Below are 19349 nucleotides of genomic sequence, written 5' to 3'. Positions count from 1 at the left end.
GCATGAACTACATAAGTTTTTTTTTATTTGCTATGCTAAATTACTGTTGTGTCATAACTTAATTTTTGTTCAGCCTTTGTGACCTGTCTTCATGAAGTTAGATGCAAAAATGTGGAAATTGGCCCTATCCTGCAATGATAAAGAATCTTTAAAAAAAATTACTGAATCCGGATCATGTTCCGGATCATTACCAAAATTTAATGACTTCTCAGTTAGGCCAAGATACACCCCTGGTAAAAATGTCATTGAAATCCGTTGAGGATTTTTTGAGTAATCCTGCTAACAATCCAACCAACCAACAAACAAACGGACGCAACCGAAAACATAACCTCCCGGCGGAGGTAATGAAATGACATAATAAGTTTGCTCTCAGTCAACATAACCACATTGACTGTTTATGCCTGATATTATTACTAAAGATTTAGTTGTTCAGTTGATTTCGGTTATCTAACTTACCATGAACTTGCCATTCCTATTCATATGGGGCATCTGGAACAATGACTTATTGATAAAGCTACGGTCATAAGATTCTCAGGAGCTTCGGATTTTACCACCCTGAGCAACAATCTCACCGCTTCGATAAAATGCTTTCATGTGCTGACAACAAACGGACCCCTTCAGGATGTTGTGGCAATGTGACCAAGTCATCATCTGCATACGCATTTATATAAGCAAAAAAAAAAAAAAATAGTCAAGTTGAGCAGCTAAAACTCTCCTGCTAACAGAAGAAGAACTTCAAAGGATAATTCAAAGAAGAATGCAGACATACCATACATGAAAACATGAGTGAAATTCAAGATGACTTGTACGGTCAGGATATATAGTTTTCTTTGTATCAGGAAGTAGTAATATATATGTGGGTATGCACATATGTATCATTAGGAAACATCCAGGTCAAAGGACAGCTGAGATGATTGCGGGATAACACGTTTGAATTATGCCCCTCCGACTTACTTGCTTGCTTCTAGTACATACTAGTAACAGTTGGGTAGTTGGCTCCCAATTGACATTTGCACATATTGAGCATATGCATGCAGGGATACACAAACTTCAAAGTGTAACAATTCCCATGTTGCTCTTCATCATGACAGCCCAAACAAATCATCTGTAACAACAGGCTTCAACTGGTTTTTAAATGGGTCCCATTTCAATTAAAGAACAGTGTGGATTGCAGGCGTTTGTGATGTTAAACCAAAGCAGCATTAAAGTAACTTTGATTGAACAATTTCATTTTTCAGGAAGTGCGGCTTCTCAAGAGGCTCAGAATCTGTCATTCTGCAACATTAGCTGCCCCAGGGGTTCACTGTGGCTGCCAGATTTGAGTTTTACTTTTCCTCGTCGCTTTGAAAACTTACACACAAAGACAAACAATAAATGTATTTACTGTGGCGAGAACAATTACTGTCTCAAAGGAGAAAGAGTAGTTGACAGCAGATCTCATCAGCCATATTTCAACTGAGGTAAACACCTCTGGGTAGTTTAGGTTCGGTTCCATATATGTGTCACAATTTACTCATGTTAAAGTAGCAATAAACAGCAATATTGTTGATGTCTCGCCGATGTGATCACATTCTGAAAATAATTATTTGTTGTAATAATAACACACATATAATGAGATAAAGCATATCAATATCTAAAAACACGATTCTCATACAAGATCTTATGGTTGGTATGTTGGGGTGGCTGTCTGACTTTTGGCCTTGCTGGTCAGCCTCATTACCCATAGTTTCATGTGGGAGCCTTTCTGTGAATGTTGCAGCTTGAGAAATCTGTATGGCTGCATGGCCACTATGCAGTAGAGGGACCCTCTCTTGTTTGTTGTTTAGTCTTGACTTGTTGTTTTTGCTTATACACTGAGTTTGTTTAATGTTTAGGTTTAGGTTTGTTTGCCAATTGATTGCCTTTGCATGTTTGTTGTTTGGTCTTGGTTTATCTTTTTTGGCTTTTGTGTCTTGTTGGTCTTGGTTTATCTTTTTTGGCTTTTGTGTCTTGCTTTGTTGTTTTGTTGCATTTAAGCCGTTTGTTGTTTATGTCTTGGTTTGTGTGCCATTTGGTCTGGTTCTGTTTGTTGTTTGGTTACTTTGATGTTTTAGTTAGTTTGTCTTTTGGTTTGGGTTTGTTTGTCATTTGGATCCTTTTATGTCTTTGTTTGTCACTTGATCTGGGTTTGTTTGTTTGTCTTTTGGTGTGGGTTTGTGTGCTATTTGGTTGCTTTTATGTCCTTGGTTTGGTTGTCACTTGGTCAGGGTTTGTTTGTTGTTTGGTGTGGGTTTGTTTGTCACTTTACTGCTCTTGCGTCTTGGTTTGTTTGTCATTTGGTGTGGATTGTTTGCCTTTTGGTTGCTTTAATGTCTTGGTTTGGTTGTGATTTGTTCTTAGTTTGTTTGTCGTTTGTATGGGTTTGTTTACAGTTTGACTGCTTTTATGTCTTTGTTTATATTTTGGTGTGGGGCTGTTTGGTAACTTTTGTGTGTTGTTTGTTTGTTGTTTTATCTGGGATTGTTTATTTCATTGCTATTGTGCATTGGTTTGTTTGTCTTTTGGTGTAGGTTTGTTTGTTTTGGTTACTTTTTTGTCTTGGCGTCTTGTTTGTCATTTGGACACTTGTTGGTCCTTTGGTCTAGGTTTGATTGTTTTGGGTCTGGTTTTGTTTGTTCTTTCTGTTCACATGTATTTCACTGTTCTTGATGATGCCCCCTTATGTGGGGCAATGTGGTGGTACCTTGTACACCCTGTCCATGTGTTTGTCTGTTTGTCCTTTTAAATTCTATTAGAATAAGCTAAAACATAAGGTACTGCTTGGTCGACCGCTACCTCGATCCAGACCGAGATAAGGAACAGAAAATGAAGGAATGAACGAACGTAGGTAGGAACGAAGGTACAATGTCAGTTATATGAAATTTGCTAAGTTTCTCAACTGTGCATTACTGCTGTCTCAAATAAATTTGAAATAGTTTGTGTGTGCTTTTTTATGGTTGATGCATACGGTAACAATATAACAAACTAAAGCACAAATACTGCCTCGCTACCAAACGGCCTTAGACCAACACAGATGCAAGGACAAAAACAACATTAATGGTTGACAAACATTGACATTGCAAGCTAGTTTTGACAAACCTCAAGGTGAGTGTCATTGCAACAACCATGCACGTTCTATCTGCAGCTATCTGGAATTCACATTGCACTTTTAGGATGTGCTTAAAGGATTCAGTAATTTCATGCTCCTGTTCCCATCTTAGGGAATTAGACCAAAACGCTTCAAATCAGTAAACAGCACAGCTGAATAAACAGTAATTTAACCTCAATCTGATGGCAGTTAATAACACTGAACCCAAACTAAAAGTAAAAAAACTGGACCAAAGATTGAAAAAGCGACTAGTGTGTAAAATAATTATGCAAAATTACTTGGGAAACTTTTTCCAGACCTCATGGGGAAATCAAAAAGGCACTGGATTAATGTAGTGCTGCAAAGCTCCAACTGTTAAATTAGGAAGCATGTATTTATTTTCTTATGTGGGTGTGTTTAGTAAGTGTATGTATGTGCATATGAATGATTGCTCTCCAATAATACCAGTGAAACTGATCCCCTTACATGCACCTTCCTATTTGAAACTCAAAGGCCACAGTGTACCCCAGCTGTACGCTTATGCACAGATAAACTTAAAGCATCTTACCTGCAGGTAGGAGGCAGTACTGCGGTGTTCCAGGAATGTTTTTGATTGGGGTTGGGGTGGAGGAGCTAAGGTTGAACTGAGGCCACATTCGTATACTCCTACGAGCTTACTATATAGTATGCACAAAGCAGTATGTCACAGTCTGTAGAGTATCTTAATACTCAGTGGAAATTAAATAGTAGTTCAACGACCACATTTCTCAACATTGCACTCAGAGAGTCAAAACTTTGCACATTCTCGAGAAATGTTAGTTTCTCAGAATGCAAAAGATGGAGAACCTTGCCTGACTTTTTCTGGGTCGGGCTCAAAACCTCTCAATCGCCCCTCGTAGATGCCCCTGTGATGGAGTTGTGAGAAGAGTAAGGATATGAAGGAGGAATATGAAAGGGAGTAATGAAGAGGAAAACCCAGTGCTTCCAAGATCAAAATTGGGACAAGGAAAGAAAACTTACTCTTTTGAATCTCCTCAGCCAATGTCTAGCTGTGTGACCACATTAAGCCCTGATCATCTGGTGACACGCACGCTCTGTCTGTTCCTTTAAATCAGGACCTGGAAACTGTAATTGGCTCTGCCAGGTACAGAGAGAAGGAGAAAGTTATTTTTTTTTCCCTCCCTCACATACAACCTCCACACATACAGAACTCATCTTATCTCCCATACGCAGCCGTGTACGTTCCACAGGGCTTCTTGTCAATCTCAGTCACCGGTGAAGGTGTGTGTGTGTATGTGTGTGAGAGACAGAGATGTGACTGAGCATCAATCAGCTCTCATTTCACAGCATTCACCTAAGGCTTACACACACTACAGCACTTTACAAACCTCTCTGTGCACACAAACATACACACATACACACAGGGACAGCTTTTTTTTATCATCAATTTCCAGTTCCTTTGACTTCTTTGGGTATTCTTATGGCTTCAAACCTACACACAACTCGAAGGCCAACAATAACACAACAAATGTCTTTTTTTTGTTGCCGTCATTTATGCCTTTTCTATTCTATGAGAACACAAACTAATGGCAGAACTTTGGACTGTCAGCAAATGTGTGTGTACACATAACAACACCCATATTATCTTAACCTGATCTTCAAAAGGTATAATCTACAAAAGCAAGTTTGATCACGAACCATAAAGACCTTGTGGAGATTTCTGTCCTCTGGTGGCCAAAGTTACAACTGAAATGTGGGCAATGATGAACATATCTGAGGTTTGAGTGAGGTGAAGTGTGTAACAAATTACACCTTATTATACGAAATGCTTTTCAAGATATCATTTACACACAGTTGTTGAGACTCTACCCCTTGGTGGGCACAATAAAAATTAAAACCCATCCAATGTCAAACATGTCCTCTGTCTTTGTGGGGTGATGTTGTCTACAAAGTTTCTCCTTTATATACAAACTGTTTGTGAAGCTATCATATATATCAAGTGTCTGATTCTTGACCCCACCCCCTTTGTGGCCACAGAATCAAAACAGGTTCAACAACAATCTTGTCCATAGTGTTTGTGTGGTGACTTTGTCTACCAAATTTCAATTTGATACACAAAGATTTGTCAGATTTGTACTGTACATGCAAGTTTTCTAAAATTCAACCCCCAGATGGCCATAAATTAAAATTAAACATGTCCACCATCATACTTGTCCACAATCTTAATGGGGTGACTACGCAAAGTTCCCCTTGATATACTTAATTTTTGTTGAGACAAAAGATCTCAGAGAATGGACCCCTTGGTGGGCCACAATTAGAATGCACCCAACACAGAACACATGTTCAAGGTCTTAGTGGCCTTCTGTCCCAGGTTTCACATTGACACATTTGCCAAAATATCACAGCCATAACATTTCCAAGGTTCTACCTCCTGGTAACCATGAATAAATTTTAAAACACAACAAACTTTAACTTTGCACAAGATCCTATGATCTTATGGATGTTCCAGACCAGCTCGGAAACAGCTATGCCTTCTGCAATACATGTTAAACACAGACACACAGTCCACATGAAATATGACATAATCTAATTTAAATAATAATAATAAAAAATAATTTGTAATATAATAAAAAAGAATTTTTAATATAATAGTGCCCATAATCATTATTTTTTCTGTGTGTATTAGGTTAAAATTTATTATACGCCCCTCCCCCACTCGCCCAGACTGTTGTTGGCCTATTTTTTAGCATTAGCCACGCAGCTAGCAAAGTAAGATAAAATTGGCACTGTTTTGGTCACTACTACTCGTTACTATGATATATTTGCTGGATAACTCTCTTCAAAGAACATTCCTTCTTTAACTATAACAACAGAAGACAACTCAGAAAGAAAAACAACAGTAAGTTGGTCAAACTTAGCTAATAACTTGTTAGCTAAGCTTATGAGCTGGGAGCTAGCACTGAGTTGACAGGAATCTGCAGGCAGTCTTAATTATTTATTTCTATGTCAAAATACTTTAATCTGCTCCCCATCCACTATTCAGCGCATCTTTTATATATTTTCCTCCATTCATTTCACACTTTCCTTACTTTCAAATGTAGAGTTTTACATTTAGCCTGGTTATAGCAAACTTAGCATTTGAACAATGTAAAAAAAAAAAAACCAATACTACCCTGTCGTGTGGTATTATTATAAGAAAATATAGAAAATTTGCAAAATTTTGTTCACCCTTTGGTCAGTGTTTCCCAGTGGTCTTGGCGTTACAGTGGCTATTATTGTGGTGCCACTCATACACCTACACCACAGCTTCTTAATCTTATATTTTTTCCATTAATGTCTGTTTGTGTAGTAAACATTGGGGCACTGTCATAAAATGAAATAATGCGCAGTTTTTGAACATGAAGTGAAATTCCTGCCTCTTTTTTGACCATATTTCTCAGCAAAGTGCTTGCATAATTTAGTTAGGTGTGTGAAAAAGTCAAAGGATTCTTATGAGCCATTGCATCGTTTCTTTTCTTCTTCCTGTTTTTAATCCGCTGCTGGGATATAAAATCTAGAAATGCTTTCTGACAGTGCGTGCATGTGAGCATCAATGTGTCTATGATAACTTGAAAAAAGTTATTGGATTTTAACCAAATCTTTTCACCAAGAATTTCTAAGGACCACCCATTTTACTGAACAGTGTGTATATATATATATATATATGAGGTCTATTAGATAAGAAACCGACACTTTTATTTTTTTTTTAACTATATGGATTTGAATGACGTGCGATTATACCAATCGTGCTTGAAGCCTCGTGCGCATGCGTGAGTTTTTTCACACGTCGGTGACGTCATTTCCCTGTGGGCAGGCCTTGAGTGAGATGTGGTTCAGCCCTCTCGGCTGAATTCCTTTGTTTCACACGCTGCTCTAGACGGCGCGTGTTGCTTTATCAAAACTTTTTCTGGACCTGTGAGGAATATCCGAGTGGACACTATTCGAGAAATTAAGCTGGTTTTTGGTGAAAAGTTTAACGGCTGATGAGAGATTATGGGGTGTTTCTGTCGGTGTAAGGACTTCCCACAGAGCGGGACGTCGCGCAGCGCTTCCAGGCACTGTCGTCGGCCTGTTTCGACCTGAAAACATCCTAATTTAAGGCATAATTCACCCAGGATGTCGTGAGAGAACAGAGAAGATTCAGAAGAGGCCGGCATGAGGACTTTATGCGGACATTCCACTGTTTAAGGACATTTTTTAATGAAAGATGTGCGCGAATCTGTGTGCGCCGCGACAGGAAAAACACCTCCGTGTTGAAAACCATTTGTAAAATTCAGGCGGCTTTTGATGGCTTTCAACAAGTGAGTATCTGAGAAATTGTTTAACAGCTTGGGCATGTTCCAACGTGTCCGTTAAGGTTTCCAACGGAGGTGTTTTTCTTGTCGCGACCCCCGCCGTTAAAATTTTTACCGAAAACCAGCTGAATTTATCGAATGGTGTCCACTCAGTTGTGCCTTACAGTTTTGAAAAAATTTTGATCAAACAAAGCAGCAGTCTCTGAGCCATTCCTAAACAATGAAAAAATCAACGAGAGGGTGGGCCACTCCTCACTCAGAGACTGCCCACAGGCAAATGACGTAACCGACAGGCGTGAAAAAACTCTTGCATGCCCACGAGGGTTCAAACATGTCTGGTGTAATCACACGTGATTCAAATCCATATGGTTTTTGAAAAAAATAATAAGGTCGGATGCTTTTCTAATAGACCTTGTATATATATATATATATATATATATATATATATATATAGCGAGGCTGGGTTAGCAACATAGCTTAGGGTTTTTTTTATTTTATTTCCAAATACAGTATCACATAACCCATGCTTTAGTGAATATCTTCCAAAGTGATCAAGTCAGGCTATGCCATGGTACAAATTACCTTCAAGGGATGCTCTGCACCTTAGTGGATGCTATTTTTCATTCAGTTTTGGTGACCAAAATTTGTTTCATTCACTGTGAAATCAAGTACTTGCATACATTTTATAATGCAACCAAGGCCTGCATTGTCACATGAGTTTGACACTCCCACAACCCTTTTGATCCAGACAGGCATGGCCATTTGTCAGGAAAATACACTTTTTCAGTTGTTTCCCCAAGTAAAGTGTTGTTGAAAATGTTTAGTTCTGATGGCATCTGGCTAGTCGAACACATTCAGTGGGAAGGAGCAGATATTTTTCTACTCACCTTTTGAAGAGCATGCAGAAAATCTGAAAATGTGAGAAACTACCATCCCCCTGAGCCAATGTGCTAAACCCCTTAATGTCTGTGCCTGTTGTGTTATTTATCTCCTCGTTGTCATTTGATTTATTTATGTTCACTCAAATATAGGTGCGATAAAAGATGTAAGATCAAAGGTGCAGAGGAAAAAGATATTTGATCTTGGTGATGAGGGCAACATAGTGCGATATGGATGAGATGGACAGACGATCAAAGGGTGACTGCACCTCCATGAGCTAATGAGTTTTCAAATGCTTAGAATACACCTTCTGCCCAAAGACTGAGACAGGCCTGGTTTTCAGGAAGGTGGATTTAGCAGTTTGAATTATGAAGCATGCTCCTTGCCTAGCGTTAGATGAGAAGGAATTACTTCCATTCATGTATTTGCTCTGATAACTCAAGCCTTCAGAGGTTTTTCAAGTCTTCCATCTGCATGTATTTCTTGTAAAAAGGAAGTTCCTTCCGCTGCATATCTGATAACGTTGCTTAACAGGCTGAGCTAGTTGTCGGTGTCGGCAGAGACAACCATGGTAGTAAATGATATTAATTATAAGTTAATGCTGTCTCTGAACAAATTCTCTTCAACATTCTTAAAATTGACAGATTAAACTATCTCAACTGAGGCTTTCCTGCTTTGTAATAAGTTGCGCAAAAGATCAGTATGATTTTGTTTTATGCACTTAAATGTTGAAATATGTTGTCTGGATGTTCCTGTTTTTCTCTGTTGCTTTGTGTTGGTCCTCAAACGAACCTGCAAAGACAGTCTGAGAATACCTGCCAACAATTATGTAAATTTACATTTGGATTGACAAATCCAAATGTAAGTTCTTCAGGTACAGAACCTTCATTGACATCACCCGTAAAAACAAACAAAAATTGTACTTGGAGGACTAGTGAGGGGAGCCACCAAGACACCCATTGCAACTCTCAAGTAGGTATAGGGTTATCTTTCTGTGATATATCTTACTAATAGCTGTGATACAGCTCTTAGGTTTGTGAAAATGATTTAAATATTGAATAATATATGCCTGATGAAAAAAGTCCCAACTCTATGTCAGTATTCCAGTTCAGACCACATTAAACTGGTTCTTCTTCTGGATTTCATGAAGATCACATGAAAATGGTCGTGATCAAAAAGGCTTTATTCACCATGTCAAAGAAAATTCTATATATAAAACATCAGGAACTTACTTCTGGTTTCCGATCAGCTCTTAACATTCATCCACTGAGTTTCATGAAGGTCTTTTGAAGATAGCTTTCTTAGTGTGGCCAAAAATCCCCCAAGACATGGTAGAATGGGGCACCATGCAGTAATCAACTGACTTGTTTTCCCATTTTAGCAGCTTCCTCACAACGTGTTACTGTCTGTTTGTGCTCATCGAGGTGTGAAAATGAAATGACTAATTGTGCGGATGAGTGTCAAAATAGGGGGGTCACTGATGTTGTCAAATAAGCACTTCCTTCTGTGATGATGAGGCCAGTGACCTGTGACAAAAGAGAGATTCACACAGTCTGTAATCACAGGGTTTCAGACATGTGACTGACTTTGTGAACTGCCTCAATGTTGTATGACTTACTGATATTACTGCTACCAGTTGCAAATAGGAAAAGATGTTTTCTTATGTTGGAGTATTTCAGGTATACGGTATGTTTGTTATATAAAAACATACTTTGAGCAATGTACCTTCAGTTTATTTAATACGCTACATCTGGCATGTGTTTTCTATCTCCAAAGATGTATTAAACACATTTCATCACGTGTCTAGTTAGGATTTATTCAAACCCTTCCAGCAATTGTGAGTCTGTGGTATATGATTTGCAGAAACTGACAGTGCCAGTTTTTCAGGCCTCTGAAATGTTCTGGCCAACATTTAGGCTAAATATAGAACTCAGATTTTCAAAACTCACATTTGTAGGCTACAAAGTACATAGCTGATTTCTGACTTCAACAACACCTGGGTTTCTGGTTAAGGTGATGGTGTAGTGGTGAGGCCAGAGAATCTTTGGTTAAAACCCCAGACAATCACTAAGGGTCCTGGGGCAAGATTCCTAATCCCTGCGTTGCTCCTGGTGTGTAGTGAGCAGTGTTGCCAAAGTTACCTCATTAGTTATTTTATGTAGTTACATTATTAGCAGCTGCCGACAACTTGTAACTAATAAGGTAACGAGTAATGTAACTTGGTTACTCTTAAAATTGAGTAATCAGCAAAGTAACTATGAGTTACTTTGCTGATTACTGCCGACAAGTTGTCCGCAGGTGCTCATGAAGTAACTGTATAAACATAACTGTAAAATGTAACTGTAAAAAGTAAATAATAAAGTAACTTTATAAAGTAACTGTGGCAACACTGGTACACCTGACATCAGTGTGTATGGGTGAATGTGAGACATCATTGTAAACTGCTTTGAACTTCTGATTCAGATGGAAAACTGCCATACAAATGCAGTCCATTTATCAGTTAAACCTCACTGTAGACAATATTTGTTCGACGTGTATATGTGTGATGGGTTTGTATGTTCTTTTCGTGTTTTGTGTGGGTTCTAACTGGGTGCTCCAGCTTTTTCCCATTTCCCTGGTCCTTGGAAACCAAAGTAATGCACAAAGCCTTATTTTCAGTCATTAATGAATTGTTCTTACAGTAAGTCATTATTGCACAAAACTTGCTTTAGTCTGAACATTTTCATATTCTATCCTCAGAAGTTTATAAAAGCCTTCAAGCTCTATGAAAATGGAACCATTGAAAGCTGGATTATGTTAATGTCTATCCATTATAGCCTAGTTATACATGTCCGATTGCTTACCATTCTTAGTTATTAACACATTTAATGAATACGGTTGGCTGTATAGCCTGATTATATTTACACAGCAGTATGTTATCATTATGTTTTTCGCCATTTTTAGTAATTACTCATTTTCCATCCTCATGCTAAAGTGATATATACAGTCAAGAGGTGAAAAAAGTAATTATAACCTCCTGGATTTGTTCGTTACTGGATTGGTGAAGGTCGGCCAAAGATGAGGAATATTCAGGCAAAAACAGCGTATGAAGATTGTTTTGTTGTTTCTCCTGCTAATTTAGATTTTTACACATTTGCACAAAGGTTCACAGAGCGTTTGAGTAAAAACAATATTTAAAATAAAAAAGTATATCTGCCTTAGCATATTTAGAATTATTAAATGTTCACTTAGATTTTTATCCCACCTTCCTCTGCTGTTTTTGTCACTGATCATGATGGTATTTCTTTTGTTGCTAGATTTTCATGGACAACAGGAAGAGGCCAGCAGCATCTTCTCACTCACGGAGCCTGGCCTACTCAGTGTTCTCATTTTTGAGTCAACCAGCCAGGATCCTGATTGTGGATGCGTTACCGCCCTGGTGGTCTGAGACCTGTACAGTGCTCTGTGATGCCCTGGATAACGTCTTGTCCTTGGCCTGCAGTTTAGAGGGACCCTGCAGGATGCCGCTTCTTAGCCTGTATGCCGTCAGCAGGCAACAGGAATGTTTACTACCATTTGTGGTAAGAAAGAGTTTGAAAGAGAAGTTTATGTGCCGGAACACATTTGTACTTCAAGTAATAAATGAACTGTATATCTGGGCTTAATTTATAATACTCGAGATTTCCATGTACTGTATTAGGCGAAAGGACAACCAAATTCAATTACATTTATCAAAGTTCACCCTTATCTTCCTTCTTGTTTCCACTCTGACACGTTCTACTTTTAGCAAGTCCGTGGTAACTTGGCGAGACTGCATTCATGTATCGAGGAGCTGAGGTCCATTCCAGGCGATGGCTGTATCAGGGGACCTTCCAAAGGTGGTGAACTGTTGAAACAGGCTGTGCTAGACAGCCTACAGCAGTTTAAACAGTACATTAGACATACCAGTGCTGGCAACCAGACCAGCGACAACACATCTGTGGAGGTGAGCGTGAACGCAGTGTTTATTACCAAATTTGGTGTCTGACTTTGCTCTCAAATGCAGCATCCAGTTAAAGAGTCATACTATACTCCTCTTTAGCAAGCTAGTACAAGTCACTTACTGTCTAAAATAGTTTTTAAAGATTGTTACATAGAGACTAAGGTTTTGCATCACGCAGTACAGTTTCAGATCTCCAAGAAATTAACTATTTTTTGGATTTGTCATTTTAAATGAATGGAGCTGCTACTCAAAATGCTCCCCACAGACTGTGTGCAGACCATCTCAGTGGAAATATCTCACAAAGCAAGCGGATTTGTACATCTTAGCTTGCTCTTGCCTGACTGTGTTTGGCACCCAAGTCCTCCCAAGGAGACAGAGTCCAGAAAAGTCCACCCGCCAGCACTAAGTCACACCTTGTGCTCAGATTGGAATGGCCGAGTGGAACTCCAGGCAAACACAGGCAGTTTAAACTCCAGGGAAATGCGTCTTCAACTCTTGATATCTCGAATTAACTTTTACTAGTCTTGGCATGAAATTGTACACTGAGTTCCGCTGAACCTTCACTGTGCCACCCCAAACCAAGCGTGATTCAAGCCGACAGCAGGAACTCCGACTCAGCTCCTGAAATCGTTTAACATTTACAGCCAATATGAGCTTAATTGACCTTTTCTGACTTGGCTGAGCACAACTGGCAGCTTTACTTCACAAACAAGCAGTAAAAAGGATCCCAAATAAACAGTGGTGACAGAATTGGTGAAGTCAGCTACACAATGCCACACTATCACATGTTAGGTGTACCTAAATAAGAAGTGGAGATGCTGGGGATTGAACCCAGGAGCTCGTACATGTAAAATGTGATTTACAATGAATCTACAGCTCTCTGAATCTGTTACAAAACAAGTGATATAATTCAATTTATGACATTTATATAGTGCCAAATCACAACAAAGCTGCCTCAAGGCGCTTCACATGAGTAAGGTCTAACCTTACCAACCCCTAGAGCAAGCGCAGAGGCAACAGTGGTAAGAAAAAACTCCCTCTGATGATGTTGAGGAAGAAACCTCAAGCAGACCAGACTCAGAGGGGTAGCCCACTGCTGATTACTTTCAAACAGTTACAAGGTTTTTACCGAGATTTACCAAGCTGAAGAAACAGGAAACAGAAAAATCAAAATAGCATCAAAAACAAAGTGCATTATTGAGGTGAGCACGCAGTCATTGGCGCCACAGGCAGAGCTTCATGAGATAAGTCCAGCTCCCTGGGGTGCAGGGTCAGTGTCCATCCATCACCTCGTCAGTTTCACTTTAGTAAAAGCTGTCTTCATGGAAGACTGCATTCCAAGAGCAGACTGCAGTGGTTCAGAGAGTTCACCCTCAGCAAGGTGGTCCACGGGCCGCTGTATCAGCTTCAGCCAGGGCATCTCGTGGTCAGTCTAGCACCATGGATGTCTCATCGGTGCCTCGGACAGAGAGAAAAAGAACAGAATCAGTCTGCCAGAAATAACTGCACCTAAGGTATGGCTTCACCAACAGTATAAATTCACAGGGAAGTACAGAGAACACTAAGGTGCTCACCGGCAGCTAGCCCTGAGCTTCACTAACAGACCCAGAAATTAAATGAAGTGAGGTTGAGACCTGCTCCGTTGCTAATAATATGAATTAAAAGGAGAGGAAGCATACTTCCATATTAAACCAGTTTGCGAGCCATACGAGAGGGAGAATAAATGCGTCTTTAGTCTGGATTTGAATGTCTCTGTGGAATCTGACTGTTTTATCCCTGCAGGGAGATCATTCCACAAAACAGGCACATAATAAGAGAAGGCTTTGTGGCCTGCAGACTTTTTAAGAAAAGTTTGATGGAACATACAGCCATTTGTTCAGTTATGTAATTTTTTTTTCCTTGTTGTGTTCAAAGCTCTAATTTACACCAAACAATGAACTATTCTATCTTTTCATCACTGTCACAAAGGAGCAACTCCAAAAGTGCCAACTAGCTCAGACTGAATAGACCCACTTTGCTATTCAAGCATTGCAATTCATGCTAATGTAGTGAATAGGCTCCACTTTACCACTATTAAATTAGCTCTCTTCACATCCAATTCAGTGTATTTAGGAGCTGCAAAAACATACTGAATGTGGACTTTTATTTGCATTTTTTAAAAGTTTCATATATTCTCTGTCAATTTTTGGTGGAAGAGAGCTCTTTGCTCCTTATATCAGACAATCCACTTGAATCCAGTTTATGTACATTTCCAATGCAGGACATCAGCGCTATGAAAATCAGCTGTCGTTTCTTCATAAATCCATTGTAATTAAAGTGTATTAAAGTTTTGAAGTGAGTAAATTATCATAGTTATGAGTACAAGCCACAATATGTGCTAAACTATGGTCTGTTTACAGCTAGCTGCCAATTGAAAAGGATTTTTAGGGTTGTAAAAAATAGAGGTTATTCAGTCAGAACACATCGTTTGTTGCTGCATCCACCACACCTCTGAACCACTTTGCGCCCTGGGTAGCAACTGCCCTGGCAGACAAACAAACCATCCCCTTCTTCAGCCACTGAGTTCAACAACACTGAGACACCTGTGTGCTGGATCATGCCCAGAGAAAGGTGCCACATATCTAAAATGTTGCAGCTGACGACAGTCCCTCACCATGATAGTGATATTTCTCATCTGAGTTTCCCTCACTATTCATTTGACGCACAGTCAATGCAGTGGTACCCAAGGTCCTCCAAAGAGGACCTAGTAGCAAAGATTTCTAACGATTGCCTTCGATCACTGGTTAACATCCAAGTCTTACAACCATACAGTAAGACAGGAACTACCAAGACTTTCATGACTTGGACCTTGTTTTCCCTGCAAAGATATTGGTATCACCACACACCTCTATCCAGTGACCTCATGTCTCCATAAACTCTTCCCTTCATGTCTTGATCTCAAAGGCTGAGGAGCCAGAGACATGAACGTCACTGATAAGAAGTGAAGGTCTGTACAAGTTCAACAGTTTCACCACAGAAACACTTCTCATGGCTAATTCCAGGGCATTATTGAAATCCTGGATCTTGTTTTGGGTATTCACACACCCAGATGTTCTGATTACTCACTCAGCTTCCCTACTGTTGTCATCAAGGTATTCATTGCTTCCACAGAGATCGCAACATTGTCTGCAAATTCAATGCCGGTAAACCTTTTCTTGCTAACAAAGACACGTAAGCCACTGGTTTTGACAAACTTACCCAATCATCAAGACTAAGAACATGTAATAGTTGCAGTGCTTTTACTTTTGTTCAACTGAGGGGAATATGAAACTTAGCTAACAGTTCTGAAAGCATGACTGTAGAACCAGAAGAGAAACAAGCTGGTCGCTGTCCTTCCAGTTAAATTTGAACAAAATGTCCTGTGGGGAAAAAAGGCTGTGCGTTGTTAATAGAGAGTTCTCAAATCCTGCCAGCTTTATTAGGAGGCTCCGGACAGATGATTACACTAAGACCCACTGTTTCCGCCAGCAGCAGATATGAATACCACTATTAGGAGACAGAGGGACACTGAGCAGAGACATGGCTCAGTGTGCACACCACATTATCATTTTTACAATTCGAGCACTTGTAGCCTTTTATGTCTTATGTGCTTCACATCAGGCTTCAGCAGCAGATTGTACTTTTGGCCAGAAATGCAGCAGGGACCAGAGATCAGAACCACAAAATAATCTGATTATAATCATCAGTTACAGCTACTGGTAATGTGATTCACCTTCTCACTGTCACTACCTTCTCTGTCTTCCCCTCATTAGGCACTTAAATACCACAGAAAACCAATTTCAGTTCTTTCCATTATCTAAATTTGGAATAGCCTATTTTAATCCATACATTTATTCAGTATAATACAAAAAGGGTAATTAATAGACCAATTAAACATTACTTAACAACAGTTTAGCTTCATTTCATCAAATCATGTCATCGTTATCCAAAGTGCTGCACAACGTCCAAGATGAATAAGTACAGTAGACTGTGTCATGTGGAGAGTGCACGAGTCCATCAAGACCTAAAAATTGAAACTAGAATCCACATTCTGGCCCCAACTACCATCATATTTGAGTGGATTCATCCCCTTAATGTGCAGTTTAATTTAATTTTATTTGTTGTGCCAAACAGTTGTGATGATCTGCTGCACTTCAAACAATCTTCAGGGTAACAAAATTAATTTCTTTACCTTTTACAAAGAGAGATCGTTCATCGAAACCTTTGGCTTCGTGTCCTAATCAGGAAAAGACACGCTGAAGCTGCATAAGTGGAAATGCAGCAGACAAAATTTGCATAATGCACAGTTTCTCCAGTCACAGCCACAGAAGCCTATAACTCCTTCAGTTGTCTAGCTGTCCTGGTGGCTTCCCTCACTGGTCTCCTTCTTGCACAGGCACTCAGTTTTTGAGACTTGCCAACAGATTTACCGTACACTACCACACTGTTTGTATTTCTTAATGATTGATATAGATGAAGTCCAAGACTTATTCAGTGACTTGGAAATGTTCATGTATCCATCCCCTGACTTGTCTAAAGAAAACTGGCTGTAAAAGTGATCATTTGTATCCACACTAATCCTTATATTTACTTTTTTGCCCTCATTGTTTTCTCATCAAGTCCTGTTGTTGAAGTATGTGTTGTTTCAGAATAATCAGTGTATCAGAGTGGGAGTTAACTGGGAATGCAAATCATGTCCCTTAAGTACAACAGAAATATTACAGTCGAGCCAAAAGAATGCTTTGTTGTGGTGATGTTCTGCAGTCTCTTTTATTTCAGTAACATGAAACTAATTTTTTTCTTTCATAGCTGCAACTGGAAAGCCTCAAAAGTGGACTTTGGTCTGAGGGATCTTAATATTAGTCAATGTTAATAGTAGTTGATGCCTTGACGTATTCCACTCCATTCTTCGCTTTATAGAACATTTTAGAAAAGAGCCAAGTCAGGTCATTTCTGAGAGCATCTGCTGGTGCAGCTCATCACAATTGCAGTTGTTCTGAGTCCTGGTTGGCAACCACTCAGGAAGACTACCCTATTCAACTGTCAAACATAGTCTTCTTCCTTCTACATCCAGGTGATACAGGTGGCACTTCCTTGTTCTTGTCCAGTTGCTAGCATCCTCAGTACTAAAGCACCTACATGCTGGATCATGCCTAGAAAAATGCACCGCATGACTATCGTAGATCATATCTGGCATTCTCTCACAGTGCAATTAGTTCGCCTCATCTGTATCGCCTTTAAAAACCTCTCATTTGACACTAAGTCCATGGGTACCAAAGGATCCTCCAGAGAACCCGACGACCAAAAGCAACCAGCTATCACTTTAGGTCAGTGGTTGCTCAGCAAACAGCAACTTTAAAAAAATTGCTGTGCTGGTTTCTATCATTAAATTTAATTCATTGACTGAATTGTTGGACAAAGGGGGTTCATGTGTACTTCATGCCTCCGCCAAGAGATTGATGATTTCTAGGAGCTATAGGCTCATGTTAAGTGGCACTGTTAGTATATTCTGTTTTGTTCCTTTGTATTTTCTTTGACAAGTAAGCATCTGATGCGAGTTTCCTCGAAAGTCACTGTAAATATGCATAATTTAAAACAATGCCTTGGAGTCCTTTTTGCTGTCTCTTCACAGAGATTCTTTTTCTCCCCCTATGGTTATGTCATTCCTAGGTTACCGTGGTGACCAGCCAGCCAGGGCGAGGCATTGTATGCCAGCTAGAGATGGGGCTCAAAGATGCTGACCTGGTATCACTGAGGCGTCTCCTAGTGGTTCAGATCAATAGTGCAGACAACTGGGGCCAAGATATTTCTTCACCTGAAGCTACACACACTGAGGGTAAGACACGCAAAGACATGCACGCGTGAAACTACACGCAAAACATTGGCTCACATACAGACACAAACAGATAATTTAATTCAGAGTAGTGCAGTGGCAAGAGATAGCAGGGCGTATAAATATTTATCTGCTTCCTAAAAAATTTTATGGTATAAAAATATCCCAGTTGAGAGGAAGTTGTTTTCACTGTTTGAACTGCTGCAAACATGATACTAATGATGGGAATTTTTACTCAGCTGACACCATTATGTCAATTGTGTCATCCCTCTCGCAACCTTGTGCCTTGCCATCAACCCCTTGTTGTCGTTTTTACATTATATATAGATGTAGGCGTGCACTCTCTCTGTCATGATGTGTGTTTGTACTGAGCCCTCCTATGAGTTGATATCCTGGATTAGTTCAGCCTGTTGTCATGATTTGCAGCTTAAGAGGACTTCTAAAGCTTTCATCAGTTTTATGTCTGTCTGAAGCAGCGCCGTGTGGCCATGTCCCTTCTGTCCTTGTCTCCTTAATCAAGAAACACTGCAAGCTGTCCGACAGGCCATCATGAGTTCATCTTCACACTGACCAGCTGTCAGCCTCTCTTGGAATAGTCTGAAGAACGTCGAGCATTCATTTCAGCTTGGTGTTTTGCCTCCATACATTTGATATTGTAAAACCTTCCCAACTTTGATGACTCACTTTTTTTCGGCGTTCGGCAAGTAAAAACATGACAACCGTGTTTGAATGCACTGAAGTGTCTTTTCAAATGTGTGCACAGTGTGCCCAAAACTGATACACCGTACACTGATACCCAGTAATCAAAGACACACATTACTGTCATTCTCCCTCCTCAGTACAAGTAATTGGGCATTGATTGACCAATATGAATGATGCTTTTTGTGTCCCCCATTGTCCAATAACAAAGCAGTGCCATTCAACAGTGTTTGTAATGCTGACAGAGTTTGATAGTTACCACATTTTATTGGAACCAAGGCCGACACCCTTTTGCCTTTGTGATGCTGCAGTTACTCCACAGTGTTGTTTTCTTGCAAGAGTTTATAGCAGAGGGTATGGAAAATGAAAGCTACTGGAGAACACTGGTGGAAAAAAATATCTTTCCAGAGTGGCAAAAACATGTTTGGTCGCTGCCTCACTGACATTTATGGAGCTTCAAACCACCAATCTGTCAGATCTGCTGTGCTTCCTCTTAGAATTATTTCTCATGCATACAAA

At 39.7% G+C, this 19349-nt stretch overlaps 1 protein-coding gene across 1 annotated transcript in view; it reads left to right on the top strand.

The window, feature by feature from the left end:
• m1ap (meiosis 1 associated protein) overlaps positions 1 to 19349 on the top strand; it is a 92704-nt gene that overhangs the window by 33903 nt on the left and 39452 nt on the right. The window contains exons 4-7 of the mRNA XM_034165044.1: positions 11616 to 11879; positions 12086 to 12283; positions 17969 to 18134; positions 19179 to 19184. Of these exons, the coding sequence (XP_034020935.1) occupies positions 11616 to 11879; positions 12086 to 12283; positions 17969 to 18134; positions 19179 to 19184 (634 nt within the window). The remainder of the gene's footprint in view (positions 1 to 11615; positions 11880 to 12085; positions 12284 to 17968; positions 18135 to 19178; positions 19185 to 19349) is intronic.

Source organism: Thalassophryne amazonica, chromosome 23 (genome assembly GCF_902500255.1).
Source record: "Thalassophryne amazonica chromosome 23, fThaAma1.1, whole genome shotgun sequence".
NCBI classification, from domain to species: Eukaryota; Metazoa; Chordata; class Actinopteri; order Batrachoidiformes; family Batrachoididae; genus Thalassophryne; species Thalassophryne amazonica.
This window is presented reverse-complemented; position numbering and strand designations above follow the sequence as displayed.